This window comes from Mesoplodon bidens, assembly GCF_964165515.1.
Source record: "Mesoplodon bidens genome assembly, chromosome: 7".
Lineage (NCBI taxonomy): Eukaryota > Metazoa > Chordata > Mammalia > Artiodactyla > Ziphiidae > Mesoplodon > Mesoplodon bidens.
In genome coordinates this window covers 39118879-39139126 of record NC_138164.1, presented here as the reverse complement: position 1 = coordinate 39139126, position 20248 = coordinate 39118879, and the positions used below count along the sequence as shown (strand labels likewise).

The following is a 20248-nucleotide window of genomic DNA, read 5'->3' as shown; positions in this document are numbered from 1 at the left end:
AGTATATCTAATAAAAGTAGGTTTGTTAATCCTTGACTGATAATGACTAGAAAATAAAGAAGTATTTCTAATTGGGCAGTCCATCCAATTGGCTCTCACCGTGTACCAATGGATTATTTTTTTTCTACTTATTTCATCTTTATTAAAGCTACAACACAGAGAACATTAGTTGAGTTTACTTTGTAACTGCCCTTTCTCATTATTCCTGACCTGTATCTAACTAGCAGACACTTACTTTTGATTCTTCTGAGAAAGTTCCTAAAGCATTGCTTTTCTTTATAAAATAACCTTCCTGAAGGTAATGCTAATTTTAACTACTGATCAAGATGGCCTTAATGTGTCCCTCAGTTTGGCTAAACTTCAGACAGGATTTTTCTTTACCATAGGCCCCTAACCTCCCTTTTCTGAAAACATTTACTTTAAGAAGCTTGAAATTATAAATTCTTTCTCTGCCCCTTTGAGATGTAAATTTTCTCCTAGTCACTTGATAATTTTCCAACCCAGAAATGTCTTTCTCAAGGACCTGGGAGTCAGCTCTTTGAAATACAACCTTCAAGAAAGGTATTGCCCCTAGTTCCCAGTCTCTGTGGGGAGTATAGGAGCCTAACTTTGATAAGAGCCAAAGCAAACAGAGATGGTCTAATTATATTGACCAACCTCTTCCCCAGCATCCTCTACTATTTTTCCTACAGCTCATCCTGGCATCTAAAAACTTCCATGCCTTTTGTTTCAGCAGAACGGAGTTCAGTGTCTCTCCCCTATTACAGAATCATCTTGAGTAAAGTACTCCTTGCCTGTTTAACCATCTGGTGCAATTTTTCTTTGACATCACTCCATCACATACTCCAAACTGCCTACCACTTTCAGATTAATCTTATAAAACTTTGTATATGTGCTGCTGAAGTGAGCACAATCTTTATAGAACTTTGAATCACTCCCTATTTCCTGTGGCATGAAGCCCACCATTCAAACTTCTCCACAGTCTTATACCTTCCAAACTCATTAGTGTTATCTTCCAATTCCTGAATTCTCTCCTCCAATAATATTAGTACATTTTCTTCCTAAACGTGGCTAACATTTCCCCATTTTGAGATTCCATGTGTCTTCTAATTTTTTTAATATTTGGAAATTTTATTAGACTGTATTTGCCCATAACAAATAAAATAGAAATTGTTTCAAGTCTTTGCAAATAAATTTAATACAGGGTATTAAGAACACCAGTGATGAAACTTCTGAGAAGTAAAGAAGGGCCACCTAGATAATGGAGTGATTAGTAGGAATAGGAATTTACTTGTACCCCTATGCTGGAAAGGCAAAGTTAAGGAGAGGGTTGTAGAGGCGTCCAGGGCCAGGTTAAATGATCATCAATGTCAGACCATACCAGTTCTGTCTCATTGGAGTTGGAGCCGTGGAAGTTACACAGTTGCTGCTGGAGAATCTTCACAAAGTAGAAGAAGAAAGGGAGAAATCTCATAGCTTATCCCTAAACTTCCATATACCATCAGTTGCTTCTCTTTGGCTGCACCTGATCAGAAGTAAGCTGCCTGTATGAGTCTGCTATCATGTGATAGAAAACAGATTCAGGAAGGAACAATGACTAAATTCAAGAAAAAGCAGTCCCAAACTAGTATTTTTGCTTGAATGTTATGCAACAGTCTGTTTTCTGTATTTTTTCTAACTTTATTGAGATGTAATTGACATATAGCATTGTGTAAGTTTAAGGTGTACAACCTGTTGGTATGTTACATGTTGTGAAATGATTACCACAGTGGAGCTAGTTAACACACCTCCGTTACCTCGCATAAATAGCATTTTTTTTGGTGAGAACATTTAAGATCTCTCTTAGCAACTTTCAAGTATATAATACAGTTCTGTTAACTGCAATCACCATGCTGTAGATTAGATTCCCAGAAATTCATGTGCTAACTGGATATTTTACCCTTTGGTCAACATCTCCCCATTTCCCCCAACCCCAACCCCTAGCAACAACCATTCTATTCTCTGTTTCTCTGGGTTTGGCTGTTTTAGAGTCTACAATTTAGTTACATCATACAGTATTTATTTTTCTCTCTCTGACTTATTTCACTCATCATAATGCCCCAAGGATCCATAAATGTTGTTGCAAGTGGCAGGATTTTCTTCTTTTTCATGGCTGAATAATATTCCATCTATGTACATACCACATCTTCTATATCCATTTATCCATGTATGGACACTTTGGTTGTTTGCATCTCTCGGCAATTGTGAATAATGCTGCAATGAACGTGCGAGTGCAGATATCTCTTTGAAATAGTGATTTCATTTTCTTTGGATATATATATACCCAAAGCAGGATTGCTAATGTATGGTAGTTTTCTTTTTAATTTTTTGAGGAGACTCCATATTGTTTACCATAGCGGCTGTACCAATTTACATTCCCACCAACAGTGCACAAGGGTTTCCTTTTCTGCATCCTTGTCAACATTTGTTACCTCTTAGTCTCTTTGAGGTGATATCTCGTTGTAGTTTTGATTTGCATTTCCCTGGTGATTAGTGATGTAGAGCATCTTTTCATGAACCTGTTGGTGATCTGGATGTCTTCATTGGAAAATTTTTTATTCAGTTCTTCTGCCCAAGTTTTAATTGAATTGTTTGAAAATCTATATCTATCTATATCTATATATCTATATATAGATATATAGATATAGCCATTGTATGAGTTCCTTATATATTTTGGATATTAACACCTTATCAGGTACATGATTTGCAAATATTTTCTCCCATTCTGTAGCTTGCCCTTTCATTTTGTTGATTGTTTATTTTTCTGTGTAGAAGCTTTTTAGGTTGATGTTATATAACAAGTTGTATAACAAGTTGTATATAACAAGTTATATAACAAGTTGTATTTCTCTTGGTGATTTTAAGATTCCCTTGTTATCTTTAACGTTGACATTTTAATTTTAATATTTCTTGGTATGGATCTCTTTAGGTTGATCTGCTTTGGAGCTCTCTGGGCTTCCTGTATCTGGATGTCTGTTTCTTTCCCCAGGTTAGGAAAAGTTTTCAGATATTATTTCTACAAATGTTTTCTGCCCCCTTTTCTCTTCTCCTTCTGGAGTTTCTTATAAGGTGAATTTTATTCCATTTGATGTGCCATAAATCCCTTAAGCTATATTCATTATTTTCATTCTTTTTTCTTCCTTATTCTCTGATTGGATGAGTTCCTCTGACCTGTCTTTGAGTTCACCTATTCTTTCTTGTGCTTCATCTACTGTATTTCTAAGTTCAGTTATTGCATTCTCCAGTTCCGTGACTTCTATTTGGAACTTTCTTATATCTTCTATTTCTTCGTTGAAGTTCTCACTGTTTTCATCCATTTTCCTTCTGAGTTCAGTGAGCATTTTTATGACCATAACTTTGAACTCTTTATCAAGTAAATTACTTATGTTCATTTCATTAAGATTTTTTCCTGAGGTTTTATTTTGTTCTTTTTTTGGAGTATAGTCCTCCCTTTCTTCATTTTGCTTGACTCTCTGTGTTGGTTTCTATGCATTAAGTGAAATAGCCACATCTCCCAGTCTTGAAGAGCTGTGTGACAGATGAACCTTGTCATTTAACCCTGTCTACTCTTGGTTGCCTCTCAAACCTTTGTGATTGTCTAAGCAGTTTATTTTTAATAGACCTGGCACACCATCCCAGCGGTTGAGGGTGTGCCAAGACAAATGAGCAACCCAAAGTGGAGGATCTCAGGCAGCACCGAGATTCAGGTTGATAGGAAGCCAGAAAACTTGGTAACAGCTTTTAAAGAATGCAAATGTATTTAGTCTTGTGAGATTGCAAGTGGAAGCCCTGCTGCGCCCCAGAAGCAAGCAATCTGAAGGTGTTCCCTGGGGAGCAGTCACAAGAAAACAGTGCTTCAGATAAGTGTACAAGCTCCATTCTGGGAGATACCAGTGGACTGTAGTAAGGCAGAGTGAGGGTGGAGAGATGGCACCCCCAGCCTACCTTCCCCGAGAGCACATCCGTAGCCTCTAGATGTGTGCTGAACCTGAAGCCTGCTCTTAAGTCTTGTCCCTACTAGCAAATAGGCCTTTTTCATGTAAAGGCTGGGGCTGTGTCTCAGTCTGATGTGTAGTGGTACATCCTGGGGGTGGTATCCTGCCAAGAACTGTCTCTCCAATTGTTACAGTCCCATGGGACCCAGAAAAGAAATCCCTCCTGGCCTCCAGAGCCAGGTGATCAAGGAGCATCCCCTGAGTGGAGGCCACAAAAATGGGATCTCCTGTCTTGGAGATTCTGGCTCTCTGGAGCACATCAGAAGGAAAGTGTGAAGATGATGCTTACTGGCTGAGTGAGGCGGTGGGAAGAGTGCAAAGATGACACCATTTGAATAAAGGGAAAGAGGGAAAAGAAAAAAAAAAGAAAAGAAGAAAAAAATATATATATATATAGCAAGACAGAGGAAGAGCAGGGAAGAAGGAGCCAGCTGGCTGGAGCACAAAGCTGTCACCTGCAGGAAAGGAAAAAGGGGGAAAAAGATGGCACCTTTCAGTTTTATCAAGGCAGAGAGAGAGCAGGAAGATGGCACCCGCCAGCCTCTGTCCCTGGGGAGTATTCCAGCAGGCCCCTGTTCCTCAGATTAATGCTTTAAAATTGGGAAGTGAGTCTCTTTCACCAAAAGTCAGAGTGCTTTTCAAAGGGCTGCTTCTACACTTGGCCCTGGGACAGGTGAGTCTGTGCACAGGCCCTTTAAGAGCTGTTCCTCAGTTCACCACAGCCCTGTGGGTCTCATGGGATGTGCCTTGTTGGTCTTCAAAGTCAGATGTTTTGAGGGTGTATCTCTCAGGTGCCAGCCTTAAAATTTGGAGTGCCCAATGTGGGGTCCATACCCTTCACCTCTCAGGAAGAAGCTCCAGGTTTTGAGTTCCTTCCTAATTGTGTGTCTCCACACCAAGGATGGGGTTTATGGCAAAATTGTGTCTCAGCCTTTCCTACCTGTTTTGATGTGGTTTCCCCCTGGTTTTCCTGATGTGAAGGGGTTGCTCCACCATCTTTTAGTTTTCTTCAGAGGAAATTTTTCCATATGTAGCTGTAGCTTTGGTGTGTTTGTGGGAGGAGGTGGGTTCGGGATCTTCCTATGTTGCCATCTTGAACTGGAACCTATTTAATATGTTTTAAATTTTGGTTTTCAGTTGTTCAGTTTGTTACTAGTATATGGAAATATGATCAATGTTGTGTATTAATGTTTATGTATTGATTTTATATTCTGAGATCCTGCTAAAGCAAGCTATTATAATTTATTATGAGTCTACTTATACCTTCCTTGGAATTTTCTATGTAGACAGTTATGTCATCTGTAAAGAATGACAGTTATATTTCTTCTTTTCTAATATGTATGCCTCTTTTTTCCTTTTCTTGCTGTACTACACTAACTAGAATCTAAAGTACTAAGTTGAAAACTAAGATAAGAGTGGACCTTCTAACCTTGTTTTGAACTCAGGGAAAAGCATTCATTCTTTCACCATTTCATGTGATGTTAGAAGTAGGTTTTCTGTAGAGGCTCTTTATTCGGTTGAGGTAGTGCCCTTCTATTCCTAGTTTCCTGAGCACTTTTAATATGAAGGGGCGTTGAATCTCGTTCAGTGCCTGGTCTGTGTTAACTGGTGTAACAGTAGGTGTTTCCTCTTTAGACTCAATCTGGTAGATTACACTGGTGAGTGTTTACCATTGAACAAGGCTTGCATCCCTGGAATAAACACCACTTGGTCATAGTCTGTTATTCATGTGGATGCTGATGGTAGGTATTCTTGTGGATTCCTTCTAGTAGGGTAAATTCTGGTTCCCCCAACACGTCCGTGTTTAACCCCTCCTATGACAATATGTGCACGTTACCTTGTATGGAAAAATGGACTTTGCAGCTGTGACTAAGTAAAAAATCTTGAGATGAAGAGATTATCCTAAATTTTCTGGGTGGGCTATATATAAACACAAAGAGCTGTATAGGAGGGACACAGGAAGAGTCAGAGTTGGAGAGACCATGTGATGAGGGAAGCAGAGATTAAAGTGATGCACTTTGAAGATGGAAGAAGGGACTAATTCCAAGGAATGCAGGCAGCCTCTAGAAGACAGAAAGGGAGAGGAAACAGATTCTCCTGTAGGGCTTCAAAAGGAACAAGCCCTGAGACACCTTGCCTAATATCAGACTACTAAGCTGCAAAAACTTTCTTTCACAAAGGGTCAAGGAGGGCTGGGAGCACATATGTGCTGCCCACCTGGACAGAGGGGGACCTGTGAGGCTGACCTACAGATTCTGTGGAGGTGGAGAGACATGAGCCCCTTTCTTCTCCAAGCTCTTTGCAGGGTCCAGCAGAGAGTCATGCCACCTGTGGAAGCCTGCGGCCCCAGTTTTGCATGCTGGTGGTGTAGGGGTCATGTTCAGGGAATCTCTGTTGTCCTAACACCTGCCTGGGTCCTGGGGAAGGAATCAGAAGTCAGAAGCAGGAGAAGAGCCTTTGGCCAGCAGGGAAGGGGGGGTGAGGCCCAGGGCAGGTCCATAAAAGATCAGAGCATCTCAGTGCTTTAGGAGGAAGGGGCTTCAGAGGTGGGCCAGCACAGGCTGTGACAGAGGCTAAGCGGACTGGGAGGGGAGGCACTTCTGGGAGACAGCGGGGGTCTACTCCCTGCCCCTCATTGTTTGCTCATCTCACTCTAACGAGGGGGTCATTTCCCCTGCTCTGATGATTCGAAGCCTCTGCCGACACCCACAGGACGGTGACTGAGGCCTCCACACTCCTCAGCATGGATCCCAGCTCCCACTCAGATCTGGGGCCACAGACACCTCTCCCACCCCCTGCCGCCCCTGTGAGCAAGCTGTTCTTGTGAAACGTGGTCATAGTTTGTTAGGAGGACCTGTTTCCTATGGGGATACAAACCAGTGTTGATACCAGTACACACACACGTCCAGCCATGGGTGCAAAGGGAAGGGACAGTAGCTCTGGGGTGTCTCTGCAGACCCGGAGGCCCCGGACGCCAGTCCCCACGGCCACAGCCACATGGGTCCTCCTCCCTCAGTTGAACGAGATGCTGCTGCACAGACATCCCACAAGTTCCACAAAGGGGCCCGACTGTCCTTTCCCTTATACACACCTTTAACGGGTGCCCCATGAATCTCCCCACACCCATTCCCCTTGTTGCCTCCTCATTGGGATGAAGAGGTAGCTGCCTCCACCACTCTCCACATTGCAATAATCCCAGTGGAACTAGAGGATGCTCCCGCTACGATGAGGCAGACAGTCCCGTCCCCATGGCCAAGACTTTTCGTCTCTGGTCAGGCCACCCACACAGGAAACCCTGGATGAGCGGAGGGTCATCCCAGCGCCGTCGTCTGGCCACATGAGGAAAGCAGAGAGAAGCTCCATAATGACAAGGGCCGTCTCCAGGCTCCATCCTAGAAACTGGTGAGTGTCCAGAGGGCTGAAAGGCACAAGAGCAGCTCTGCCTCCCCAGAAGGTTCAGGGATGCAGAAGACGGTACAGATGCCCCAGAAGGGCCCTAGCCTAGCAGGCGTTAGAGAAGGGGCTGATGAGGGGGTCCCTGGGGAAAGTGAGAGCTGTGCGTTCCCAGGGGCAGCCTGAGGAGTCCTTGTCTATGTGGAGGAAAGGTGTGGCCACCTGTAGACCCAGAGCTCCTGTGACCTCCCTCATCCTTCCTTCCTCTCAGGATCGCTCTCTGTGGAGCAGCTCAACACCAACAAGATGACAGTGGCCTGAGAGCATTTCCCACGAAAACGATCTTTGTTCACAATTTACATACATCACTCCAAAGGTCCTGCTCCCACCCACACCTGGCCACACCCACCTCCCCCACCTCCCTAACCCCCCACAATCCCGCTCCCCCTCCCCACCCTGGTGGTCCTGCCCCGCTCCCTTCCCCCCACATCATCCAGGATCAGCACTGGGAGGAGGAGGAGGAGCCCCTAGGCTCCCCAGGGGGCTGCCCTGGGGCCTCGCCCTGGAGGGCCGGCCCAGCTGTTCCCTACTGGCTGCAGTGCTTCTTCCTCCTCTTCCCACGCTTCTTTGTGTCAAACGGGTCACGCTTTCTCTTTCTCAGCTGTGAGGGGCGAGCCAGCCCCAGAGCCAAGGCTGGCCTCCCAGAGACGCCGAGGCCAGCCCCGGGGATGGGCAGCTTCTCAGCAGCGGCTGGGTGTCCACACAGAGCCCGCTTCCTCGACTTGGGAGCGGCTGGTGGAGCTGGGCTGAGGCCTCTTCTCTGAGAGGAGGGGGACTGGGGAACACTCTGGGCCCCCCAACCTCCAGAGGAAGCCAGGGCTGAGACATGCGCAGGACTGAGGGACATCCCGAAAGGCACCAGTATATGCTGAGAGTCTATGATGAAGACGCTTTGGAGCACCTCCTCGTTCTCACTGGACCCGTCCCTGGGCACTCGGGCCTCCCGAAGAGGAGAGGCCTTTCTGAGAACAGACGCATCCCTGGATCTCAGTAGAGGGCCGGTGCGCCTTTGAGCCTGGGGAGGGGAGAGCCGTACGGGCCGGAATATAGAGAACTCCTGACGTCCTCCAGAGGGAACAAAGACTTTGGGCCTGCACAGGGCAGTGTCTGTTTGCATGAGCCTATGAAGAGCCTGAGAATCAATCTCTGGTGGGCAGGCTTCATCACTGACCCCTAGATGGGGGTCTTGGTCGTGCCTCTGGGCACCTTGGCCGGCGTCGGACTCAGAAGGACTTGAGGCCATTCCGGGTGCACTGTGACTCAGGGCTGCCCGCACACCGTCGTCCTCTTTCAAGGCCAGGAGTCGTTTCTGCACCAGCTGGTAGGAGGGAGGAGGACAGTGACGGCTCCACACACACGTGTGAGAGGAGGAGCACTGGGCAGTGGGACAATGGCCCTGGTGGGGAGGAGGGGACGGACGACCCCAGGACTCGAATCCAAATACAGACACTGTGGCAGTCCGGCCATTCTCCTGCAACTGATTCCCAGCTTTGTGACCTTCCCTCCCCTCCCGGCTCCCTATCCTCTCCTTCCTTTCACCCTGCACTGCACCCACCCCAGAACGGGCCCTTCCCCATGCCAGGTGTCCCAGGCAGGGGAGGGATGGACAGCGCTATGTGGTCCTCCTGTTCTGGGGCCCTACCTCTCCCCTGTTCACTGGGGTCCCTCTGTGCCCTGGTCTTCCTGAGTGTCCCTTGTGTCCCCTGTTCTACCGGGGATCCCTCCCTCCTCTGGCTCCCCTGGGTCATCTGGGTTCCCCTGTCCCCTGGATCACCTGGGGTCCCCCTCCCGTGGGGTCCCCTGGCTCCCTGAGTGTCCCTCTCCCTCCCCTGTCTCACTTCTTCGGGGGTGAGCCCTTCCTCCTGCTCCAGCTCCTTCTCTAGGGCCAAGAGATCCAGCTGTGGGTCTGGGGAAAGCAAATCTGCCAGGAATCCAGGGTGAATGACTGCCTCTACCTAGAACAGAAAGAAGAGGCTGTGAGCATCCTCGGCCAGGAGTGGCCTGTGAGACAAGAAGGCCAGGAGGGAAAGTGAAAAGCAGAGACCCACCCCACTCTCCTCCACAAGGTGGGGATGGTCAGCGCGCACACGCACACACACACACACACGCAAACATGCACATACACAGTCACACACAAAAGAGCACATATACAGAGGCACAAACACAGACACAAAGGCATACACACAGATAGACACAAACATATACACACAAACATCTGCGTAAACCTCCCCTAACACCAGGCTCAGGAACAAGGAGCTGAGCTTAAGTCCCAACGGCCTGAGCAGAACCCAGATCTTGGGTGCTGAGAGTTCCATGCCCTGGCATCTTGCAGACCCCAGTCTCCAGGCCTAGCCTACTTTGGTGACAAAGTCCTCCTGGGAACACAGCTTGTCGATATAGCTTAAGAGATCGGGGTCCGAGTAGGTGCCGTCCTCTTCCTGCTGCAGCTCATTTCCGTCCTCTCCCCATTCTGCATCTGAGTCGCCTGTGGCTGAGTGGACGGGCCCCACCAGCGCCTCCATGATGTCCATATACTCCCTCACAGCCTCAGGTGGAATGTCCTCGGGTGCCTTGGGCTCCGGGGGTCGCTGGGACCCGTGTGGCTTCGGGCGGGAGGGCTGGGCCCTGGGGCCGGACATCCTGGGAGCACAGGCTGCGGCAGAGCAGGAGGAAGGGAAGGAAGGTGAGGGGCTCCCGGTCTACCTCCTGACCACCGAGCGCACGCTGGTGAGGGCACTGTTGGGGGACATTGATGTGGGTGTGGGGGGGTCAGGACCACCTGAAGCTTCATGCACAGTTGGAGGGGGGAGGTAAGGGGGCATCTAAGAGAGTCACATATAAGGAAGTGGGGAACCTCCAATTTTCTAGGGGTGTCCCCATCAAGCCCACTTCTTAGGCAGACTTTGTGTGCAGTCCTTTGACAGGGAGGCGTGAGAGAAGTTACAAGATTGACCAAGTCAATACCCCGTAGTAACAAAGGGCATCTGAGACCCCACCCCCCACCCCCCGCCTCGGTGGCTGTTTTGCTTGAAAGACCAATGCCCCTGTCTTGAAGGAAAATGATCCACATGGGAAGAGTGGCCAACCCTGGGCCCCTGTTACCTGTGCGTTCAACTCCAGTGGGAACCTGGGTGGCCGGCTGAAGGCCCACTTTCGGGGCTGGGGGCCCCCGAGGATCCAGCTTCGGTGGGGCTGGAGGAGGCAAGCCCTGCGCGCACTGCATCCACCGCAACTGCTGGATCTGCATCTCCTCCTCTGCCTCAAATTGCATGAACCTGGGGTGTGACGGAGGCACAGGCCATCCTGAGAAAATGGCCTGGGTTCTGGAGCCCAACAAAGGCAGCCAAGAATGAGGGATTGGGAGAGGATGTGCCTTGGGGCTGTCAAGGCCCTGTGAGGTGCTGTCCACAGCAGAGAGCTGCTCCTGGAACTGATACAAGATCTGGGACCCTTCCTGCCTCACCAGCACTGGAGAGCATTCAACAGCATAGAGCCAGGTCGCTGCATTGAACCAGGTCAACGGGACACATGGCTGACCCAGGGGGCACCCTCCCCATGCCCCCCATCCAGAGCCACATGAAGGGCTGACAGCCAGAGGCTGGAACAGGCATGTGTTCCCCACAGGGGTCCTTGCCCAAATCCAGGACCCTGGGTTGGGACTGAGAGTTCTGGAACGTAGACCTGGAGACAGGGCTCAGGAGAGGCTGGACGATGTGGATGCTGAGCTTAGAGGACAGGCCTTCCTTTCCTCTGAGAGGTGCTTGTTTGTTTGGTTTTGTTTCTTAAACCAAGGGGATTACCGTGGAGCAAACACTGGAAGGGCCAGAGACCCTTGGGCTGATGACAGCTGGCTTCCCCAGCCTCATGAGGGATGCCAGGGTACCCACTCAGGCCACTTTTCGTGAGGAGAGGGGGTCCCAAATCTATGTCAGTGGCCGCCAGCCAGCCACCACTAAGGAAGCAGCAGGCTGGCGGGTGGAGCTCTTTCCCCAGCCCAGCCCATATGGCCGGAGTTGGACCCCTACTGGACTCACAGCTTCACCCTGCCCCGTCCTGAGACCTTCATGTGAGGGCAAGGGTAGGTCAAACTCAGGGGAGGGCAGAGCTCGTGGTGGAGGAAGGACAGAAGACCCAAACTCTCAAGGTGAGGGAGGGGTTTCTGGAGGACTGTAGGGCCTCTGGGCTGCGGGCCCCCCGTTCCGAGCGACAGCCCTTCTCCTTTGTCCTCTCTGATGAGCCCCCCCACGGCCAGACCCTGCCCTCACCCACTCGCCTCACCCTCCACGCAGCCCCTGGGCCCAGGACGCTGACTCACTTTTGCGCCATCTCGTAGTAGATCATCCGGTCAGAGTTGCTAATGTGCTGCCATTCCTGCACGGCCCTGCACAGTCCCTCCTCCAGTGTCATGGTGGGCTTCAGGCGGGCCAGGGATCGAAGCGCTGGGCTGTAAGCACTCGGGGTCAGTCTCTGTGCCCAGCCCAGCCCCCACCTGCCTGACCCCACCCACCAATGTGGACCACACATCACTCAACACAGCATGACTGAGCAACAGGAGAGTGAGAGGCAGGTGTCTGGGAGAGCAGAGACAAGCCTTCCCGGCTATGGCTGTCACCGCCTCACACTCACTCGAGGATGACCATCCACTCCCAGGCTAGAGCTGGGACACTGTGCCTTGGGGAGCTCTTTTCCTCTTCAAGGCTGCCTTTTCATAATAAAAATCACCATCATCACTGAGGCGTGGCATGTGCCAGGCAATCTGCTCACACTTCATAGATTAGCCCAAGGAGTCTTCTGCACGGTCCTCTGAAGGTGAAGTGTGATTGTCCCCTTTTTACGAGGGACCGCAGGTTTAGGATGGAAATGCCTGCCAGGCTCACAACTCTAGTGGGAGAGAGCCCATGCCCTTAGGAGAGCTCTCCCATCACCCTGTTCCTAGTGGAATTCTCCACATCAACAAAGTCGAGGCGTGCATGAAGCGCTCTCCTGGGCCCCGCGCTCCTCCCCCTTCTCCGAAGTGACCTCCCCCGGCCACGTACACTCAAGTGCTGTATGAAAGGAGACGTCAGCACAGGAGAGTGTGGCATCCACTCCTTGGCTCCTCAACTTACACCACGACCCTCTCTGACTGCAAGTCTTCAGGCCATATTACCAGGAGAATCATGGAAGAGCAAGCTGGCTAGACTCACAGAGGGGTGGGGTCAGTTGAGATAAGGCACATTTCAGTCATGATGTCATGGACTGGCAGGCTCGCCCGTATGACTGACAGTGTGCCTTTTCGTGGCGTGGACATCGCCTTCACACTTTGCTTCCAGTATCCCTAGAAACCTAACCTGCGAGTCCATCCCCAGTTCCTCTTTATCTAAGAGCTCCGATAAGCTCATGACCCCCTGAGCGTTCAGTCACATGAGAAAGCAGGAAAGAGCTTCTGCATCAGGACTCTGGGGAAGGTGTCTCCGGGCCAGTGGCTTGAGGCGCTGCCACCGTCGGAAGTTACTGTACACGCTCTGGTGGTTAGAGCAGTCCTCCTGCGAGGCATAGGGCTGGTTGGTGTCCAGGCTGCCCTCCCTGGAAGTGCCACGTGGCCATGGCCCAGAGTTCACTGGGCGAATGTTAGGGGCCATCTGGGCAGCTGGTGGTGGAGCTTGAGGAGGAAAGCCTGGGGTCCAGCCTCCCTTGCCAGCCTGAGTAACTCCAACAGCTGGAGCAGTCACAATGGTCTCCATCGCAGGGGTTGCTAAGAATATGGGTGCAGGACATGCAGCACTCCCGCTGAGGGCCCCTGGAGCGCTCCAGTTGAGGGGACCCTGAGGAACGATAAAGGTCTGAGCCGGGGGGGCCTGCACTGGCCTCCCTTGTGACCTGACTTGTACAGTGAAGTTGCAAGCCCCAGGGGCACTGGGGCCACAGCCACCATTAGCCACCAAAGGCATCCTGGGGAAAGCTGGCAGCCACAGGCTGCTGCCAGGAGGGAATGCGGGGGTGATGAGAGGTGGCAGGTGCTGCTCCCAGGGTGGCCAGTGCTGGGCGCCAGGAATGGGTGGAGGAAAGGACACTGCCATGAAAGTAGACAAGGAGGCACCGGGGTTCATGGTGACATCCGTTCCCAGCACTGCAGATGCTGTTGAGGCAAAGGAAAGGAGTGAATGGAGGAGGAGAATGGGCAAGTGGGACTGAGGCTTTCTGCGGCATCAGAGTGTAAATCTCCACAGATGAGAGACTCTTGGACAAGGGAAACTGCAGCGTGCAAATGTCTTCAAGTGATTTTCATGCCCTGACCTCCAGTTGAGAATTATTCCACTGGTGACCCCACGCCCATCCACCAAGCTCCCTGACCCCTGCCTGCCGAGAAGAAATTGCCTCAGCAAGCACTCACTTGGAGAGCCTCCCTAAGGCACACCCTGGCACCTAAGCCTCACAGGCTGTCTCCCAAGACCTGGAGCTGTGTGGACATCTGCTCTGTGAGAAATGCCCCTCAGCCGGCGTACTAGCAGGTGGGGCCTTCTGCAAGGTAAGTTCTAGGCCCCCAAAGGCCCTTTGTGGACAGGCACTGTGTAAAATATTAGGGCCCCACCTCCTCCTCAGTCCTCCTTTTCCTGATGCTCAGTATAAATCCCCTCTTTCTTTCCTAGCCTCACAAAACAAAACAAAATGCTGGAAAATATCTCTAATGGAATCCTGATACAAACCCATGACACTGGCCCAGAAAGCACCTGCATCTCCGAACAACCCACAGCAGATACGTAACATGGGCCAGGTCCTGCCACCCCTTCCCCAGTGCCCAGAGTCACTGTCATCAGTCAGGAGTTCTGTTCCTAGGGGCTTGGGGTGGTCTGAGAAGTAGGCGCGTGTCCCTTAGATTCTGTCATTTCACAGCCAGTGATGGCTGCAGAGGATTAAACAAGGGCCAGGGAATTGTCATGTTACATTGGTCGTGGGAGTATAGACTGCCTGTGGTCCTTCCCCTTCCAGCTCCCAATAACGGAGAGACAATCTGAGATGCAGGCATAAGCCAGATGCCATGGCGATCAAGTTGTCTGAAACACAGCCCTGTTCAGGAGAACAAGGTACACACCACGGTGCACCTAACTCACCAGAACAGATGTCATAGGACGTTTAATAGTAACACAGAAGATCATCTTCCTGATCCTGGGCTACACTCCTTCCCCCTTTAAAAGAGGAAGCAGGCTTCATAGACATTCCACCCGAACCAACCCCACTCCACATCTGTTCCCTGTCCATGAAGGAGTGACCTGAAATAGGAACAAACTCTTCCTCTCAAGGCAGCCTGAGGGTCCACCATGAGATACTGGACAAGATGAAGTAGGTCTGAAGTACTGCCATTCCACAAAAGGAAGAACAATTCAGAGCAACTCAGGAACCTGAGCCCTCTCTTGGCTGAAGTTACTCGTAATGGTTGCCCATCCCCTGTTGAATCCAAGGCAACAGTTACCTGAACTGACAAGTGAGCTCTGGGCTGGGAGGAGTGGACGAGGTGTGGGCTGCGGCAGTTAGAGTAACCCCCTGCCTAGCTCTCGGAGAGGACACTTCACTGCAGGTGTGGCCACACACAGCTCCATTGAATAGTTTTCTCACCAAGACCATCTCTCCCCACGGCCCCCTGAGATACAGTATGCTCCTGTTCAAACCCCTTTGAAAGATACGGTGGAGGCAAGCTTCAGGTGCCTCAGGAACACAATACAGCTCTAGGCTTTCCTCATGACCCTCCCTGTGTCACCACCAGGACATCACACACATCCTTACACACACGTTTCAAAGTGGCTTGTCTCCCTTCTAGAAAGAATCAGACTGTCTGCTGCCATCCTTTCTCCATAGCCAGGGCAATTCCTCTGGATCCACCTCCAACGACCCCTCCTCCCCAGGGCAGTCTCAGGTTTCTTCAGGCTCCCCAGTCTCCCCAGGTGAAATGTCCTTGTGCGTCCAGTGCTCTCTTCTCCCTCTACTTCAGTCCAACTAGGTGCCCACAGTTAAGTGTAACGTGTGAACCTGAAGGATGTGAGGATGGCAGGGTCTCTGAGAACACACCCCCAGCCTATAGGCTTACCTCCTATTGAAGCCATCCTGCAGGCTTGGGCACGGACTACTGCTGCCTGGTAGCCTCAATGAGAAAAGTCAAGACCAGGAGCCAGAGAGCGACCTGCTTCAGCAAACGCTCGGGATCCAAGTCAACGAGGGACACGTTTGAAAGTAAACCGGAAAATGCGGGCTGAACCGTTCTGCGGTGGGGGAGGGGCAGAGGGCACGTGGGTCGGGGTGGGGTGGCGTGCGCTGGGGGGACATTCCACGAGGGCTCTGGCAGGTAGGCAAGAACCGGAAGTTCCTTCCACCTCCCACAGTGGCAACACAATTGGCGTGTGCCTCTTTAGGCAGTTTATAAACTGTTGTTTTGATTCACGGCACCGAGGTTGAGCATGACAGTCCCTTCCTTTCACGTCTTTATCCATCAACCTAGGTTGTTTTTTTTTTTTTTTTTTTTTTGCGGTACGCGGGCCTCTCACTGTTGTGGCCTCTCCCGTTGCGGAGCACAGGCTCCGGGCGCGCAGGCTCAGCGGCCATGGCTCACGGTCCCAGCTGCTCCGCGGCATGGGGGATCTTCCCAGACCGGGGCACGAACCCGTGTCCCCTGCATCAGCAGGCGGACTCTCAACCACTGCGCCACCAGGGAAGCCCTGGAGCTTTTATAATGAAGGAAAACTTGTATGATTTGCAACCAATAACTTCATACTAGAGGAATGGTGAGGCAAAATATTGTACCCAGGCATTCGAGAAAGGCAGGCTTCCTTGTTGCTTCCTCCCTTTGTTCAGTCATTCAACCAATTATTTACAAGATTCTCACTCATAATTCTGATACAGTATTTGAAGGACTCTTCTCAAGGCCACTGATACAAAAATTGCACTGTGCAAAAATTAGCCAGTCCCAATACTGCAATCACTTTTGTAATACTTCAAAATCCTACACCCCACAGACAGAGATAATCAAATTAGCCCAAATGTAACTTGGGAAGACCAGTCACAGAAGGGAGTATCTAAAAGTCCTTTGGATCATGATCTCTGACTATTCCTGCACAGAAGGTGGGGGCGGGCATTGACTACTGAGAAAAAACATCTCTGGACATGGATCACAAGCCTCAGAAGACAGTTCATCTTCCACTCAATCACGAAACATTAAAGAAACGAAGAGATACCATGTTTGTGTCTTGTGGAGTTTTCAAGTCTGCACTTGGAGGCGCTTAGTGCTGTTACATGTGAGGGGTCTTCAGAGGCATCCTGTTGAGTGAGAAATGCTCTAATCTTGCATTTGACCAGAAAGCGGATCTGATGATTGAAGTTTCTTTGGGAAGTATTACAAAGTCAGGTCAGTAAGTTGATCCCGCTACTATTTTTGTTGTTGTTGTTTTATTGTCAACTGAAATTCTGCAAGATATTATAAAAAAGGAGGGAGGGAAAATAAAATTGTTCCCATACTACCTGTTGAAATTGGCCCAGATTGTCAACTCTTTCTCAAAATTATTTTTAAAAAAACCCCAAAACCGTACAAAGGAAACACCTGTGAACACGGAGAAAAAATATTCTAGTAGAGTAAATGCGTTGGAAAAACTCTAGGAACGGAGTCAGGAGACAGTATCTTAAGAGTGTTTCCCAGGTCTGAAATTCTTTGCTAGCATAGTTCTTTAACGGAAACTTCAGGTGTGCTAGGAAAAAGGACCTACTGTTTTTTGAAAGGCATTAACAAGAACCAAGGAACGGCAGTCCAAAGGGCATGAAAGTACTTGCCCCAATTTGAGGCTACTGTGCTTACAGCGGAGCTCTCCAGAACTCTTTGTAGCTAAGTGCATGGGTTTCACGAGTGCAATATAAAACTCACGAGTGCACATTTCACAAGAGCTGGTTTTAAGAAGAGACCGTCACGAAGGTTCCCAGCGAGGAGCGTCCCCAGAGAAGTTCCGCAGCTTGCCCGACCCTCCATTTCTGTCCTCTCCTGCAGAGACCTCCTAGGCCCGCGCACCCCGCGCCTGCACGCCCGCGCACGCCTGTGCACGCCCACTGGGGCGGGTCTCTCGGGCACGGCGGACCGCCGTCCTCCAACAGCTCCCGGCGTCTGCTGGGGCAGTTTGCTCCGGAAGACAGGAGCGCATGCGGGAGCGCGGAGGGTGGGGCCCCAATGGCTGTCCGGCGGGGGAGGGGCCTGCCATGGCGGCCTGTAGAGTCAATTCTAGGAATCCTGAGGTAAGGGGTACGGGCACTTTTCACCCCTCAGGTGTCACCGCTCTGCACTGTTGTTCACCCTGTGGGTTATTTGTGCCCTTGTCCATGTAAGGAGACTCCCCACAATGTGGATTCACGCCCCCATAGAGCTCGATTCCCTTGAGATGTTTACCCCAGGATTATCGGCACCACTGGGGAGCCGGCTGCATGAAGGGTTCAGTGATTGCGGGGCCTACAGTGGGGGCTAAATAGTGTGTGCGAGCTATTAAACAGGTGCCGTTCTAGTCTGCGCGTTGTGAAGAGTACAAAAGCTAGAGGGAAGTTCTTGCGAGTTGAAAACCCTCATCTGGTTCCGAAGGTGTAGCTCAGGTGATTGGAAAATGAGTGAAAATGGAAGGAACACACTCGTCGTTTCACTAGTGTCTTCCTTCTTATCATAAAAACATCAGTCAACACTTATGTTCAAACTGCATTCTTTTGTCGGTGATGCGAGCAACTTTGCTGAATGTGGTAATAAACATGTATTTGTAGTCTGGTGTCAAATCATGATTGATTTGCAAGCATAGATGGGGTCTGTACATACTTAATTGGTTGGTGGGAATCTGATAGGTAGTCAAATGTATGGGTTGGTTTTGTCCGTGGATATTTGTGTTTGAAGGGAGGTCATGCCTGTGTTTTTGTGAGAGTGTGTAAGAGTGAGCGTTGTATTTGGAGGGTGTTGAGATGTGACGCAGGCATACTCAAGGAGTTGGTGGTTAGGTGTTTGTAATTTGGTGTTTGGGGAATATGTTTACATGTGTTTTTTTCACCCCTGAATTTGGGGATTTGTGTGTGTGTAATGGTGGATTTGGAAGGATTATCTGCATATGCGTAAGGGCCATGTCAGGAAAAGTAGTGGTGTATATTACTTTGGGTGTCCAGTCTGTTAATTTTGTATATTTGGGGAATGTAGGCTGATCATTTGTGTATTCAGGGCATGTTGTATGGTTATGGGGTGTTTGTGGGTGTGCATTTTCAGGAGCTGTGTATGTATATTTGGATGTGTAGAGGGCAAGTCTGTGACTATTTTATGGGGCTGGTGGATGTTGAATGTGTAGGTATGTTGTGTTTGTATGATCCTGTATTCTGCAAGATGGCAGAGTTCATTCTGTGTGAGAGGTTGGGAATATGGGGTTATGTATACGCCAGTAGTGTGGTACTGTATGTGTATTTGGAACAAAGGGCGTATAGGGTGACATTATTGTCTATTTGTAGTGTACTGGGTAATCGTGGTTCTATTTGGGACTTGTGGAGAGTTGTGTGTTAAATGAGTTTGTGTGTGTATTCAAGGGGCATGGCCACTTGGAGGAATATTTGCTGAGGCTGTGCATTTGTAATTTTCAGTAGGAGCCTCTTAGGCTTATGTATTTTGGGAAGTGAGTATATGTATATCTGATAGAGAGGTGGGGTTCTATGTTTCTACAGGGAAGATGGACAATTGCATTTGTATGTATTAGAAATATGTGATACGGGTATTTGTTAGTACTTGCATATGTGTGAGCTGGCTCCTGATAGCTAGGGATAATTTGATATATGGAAGTTGTTTCATAAATGGTTTGCTGGAGATATTTCCATGTATCTTACTTGTGTATTCTAATCCGTGTGCGTGTCCATCATCAGGTGCATGCATTATCAGAGTTTGTTCATAAGGTATGGAGTTGTTAGGAGTATTCAAAGTGTATTTCTTTGGAGAACGCTAGGGTGTTTATACATGTGTTTGGTAGGAGTAAGAGGTGGTCTGTCTATATATTCAGGGTGAGGGTAGAAACATATATATATACACACACACACATATACAGTTTGTATGTTGGAGTAGTGGTGGGGAGCTTGTATTCTGGAGAGGTAGCATAATGTATAGTGTTTGGGAGGGGATCCATATGTTCAGGGGTTAGGAATATTTGCATGTGTGTGTCCATAGGTGTGTGAGAATTGTGTATGTATCTTAGTAAGACTGCAGAGGTTGTCGGTGTTTTTCTGTTTTGAGTGTGTCTGAGCATTTGGGGTGTATACTCATGAGTAGTTTGTGGATGTGTGTATTTGTGATTTGTGAGTGTAGCAGGAGGCTTCGAGTCCTCTGTGTGTCTATTTCAAAATGTAATGCCTGAAGAATTTAGTGGTGTTGCTTGTATGTGTGTTCTCAGTATTAGTGAGGTGGACTTATATGGACAGTTGACCCTTGAACAACATGGGTTTGAACCACACGGGTCCACTTATAGTGGATTTCTTTTTCAGTAACTACTACAGGACTACTACAGGATCCATGGATGCAGAGCCACTGCATGGAGGGTTGGCGCCCTAACCCCCAAGCTGTTCAAGGGTCAGCTGTCTTTGATCAGTATAGATTATTTGTGTCTGTGTGTGTTTTTGAGTTCCTGGGGCTTCTGGGGTATGTATTCTGTGGGACGTGAGAGTTTAGTTTGTGTGTTTGGAAACCAGTAGGCTGTGTGGGTTCTGTGTGTGTGCAGGAGTCCTGCAGTCTATGTATTTTAGGGCTGTGG

The 20248-nt window shown here is 49.3% G+C and overlaps 2 protein-coding genes across 5 annotated transcripts in view; one reads left to right on the top strand and one right to left on the bottom strand.

Moving 5' to 3' along the window:
- LOC308619852 (uncharacterized protein) overlaps window positions 1-20248 on the top strand; it is an 811674-nt gene that overhangs the window by 49590 nt on the left and 741836 nt on the right. The window contains exon 3 of one of the 4 annotated variants that reach the window (XM_081239078.1): window positions 7699-7761. The exons of the other annotated variants lie outside the window; for them this stretch is intronic. Coding sequence (XP_081095204.1) covers window positions 7699-7748 — 50 coding nt within the window. The 3' untranslated portion in view covers window positions 7749-7761. Of the gene's footprint in view, window positions 1-7698; window positions 7762-20248 lie in introns of those variants that run through there. 4 annotated transcript variants of the gene reach the window in all.
- On the bottom strand, window positions 8008-13901 carry LOC308619846 (NUT family member 2G-like). Its single transcript, XM_081239067.1, has 6 exons — window positions 12891-13901; window positions 11803-11931; window positions 10590-10762; window positions 9845-10140; window positions 9326-9442; window positions 8008-8805 (listed from the first exon to the last, which is right to left on the bottom strand). Exons 1-6 carry the CDS (start codon window positions 13574-13576, stop codon window positions 8014-8016), a joined length of 2193 nt encoding a protein of 730 aa, XP_081095193.1. The 5' UTR covers window positions 13577-13901; the 3' UTR covers window positions 8008-8013.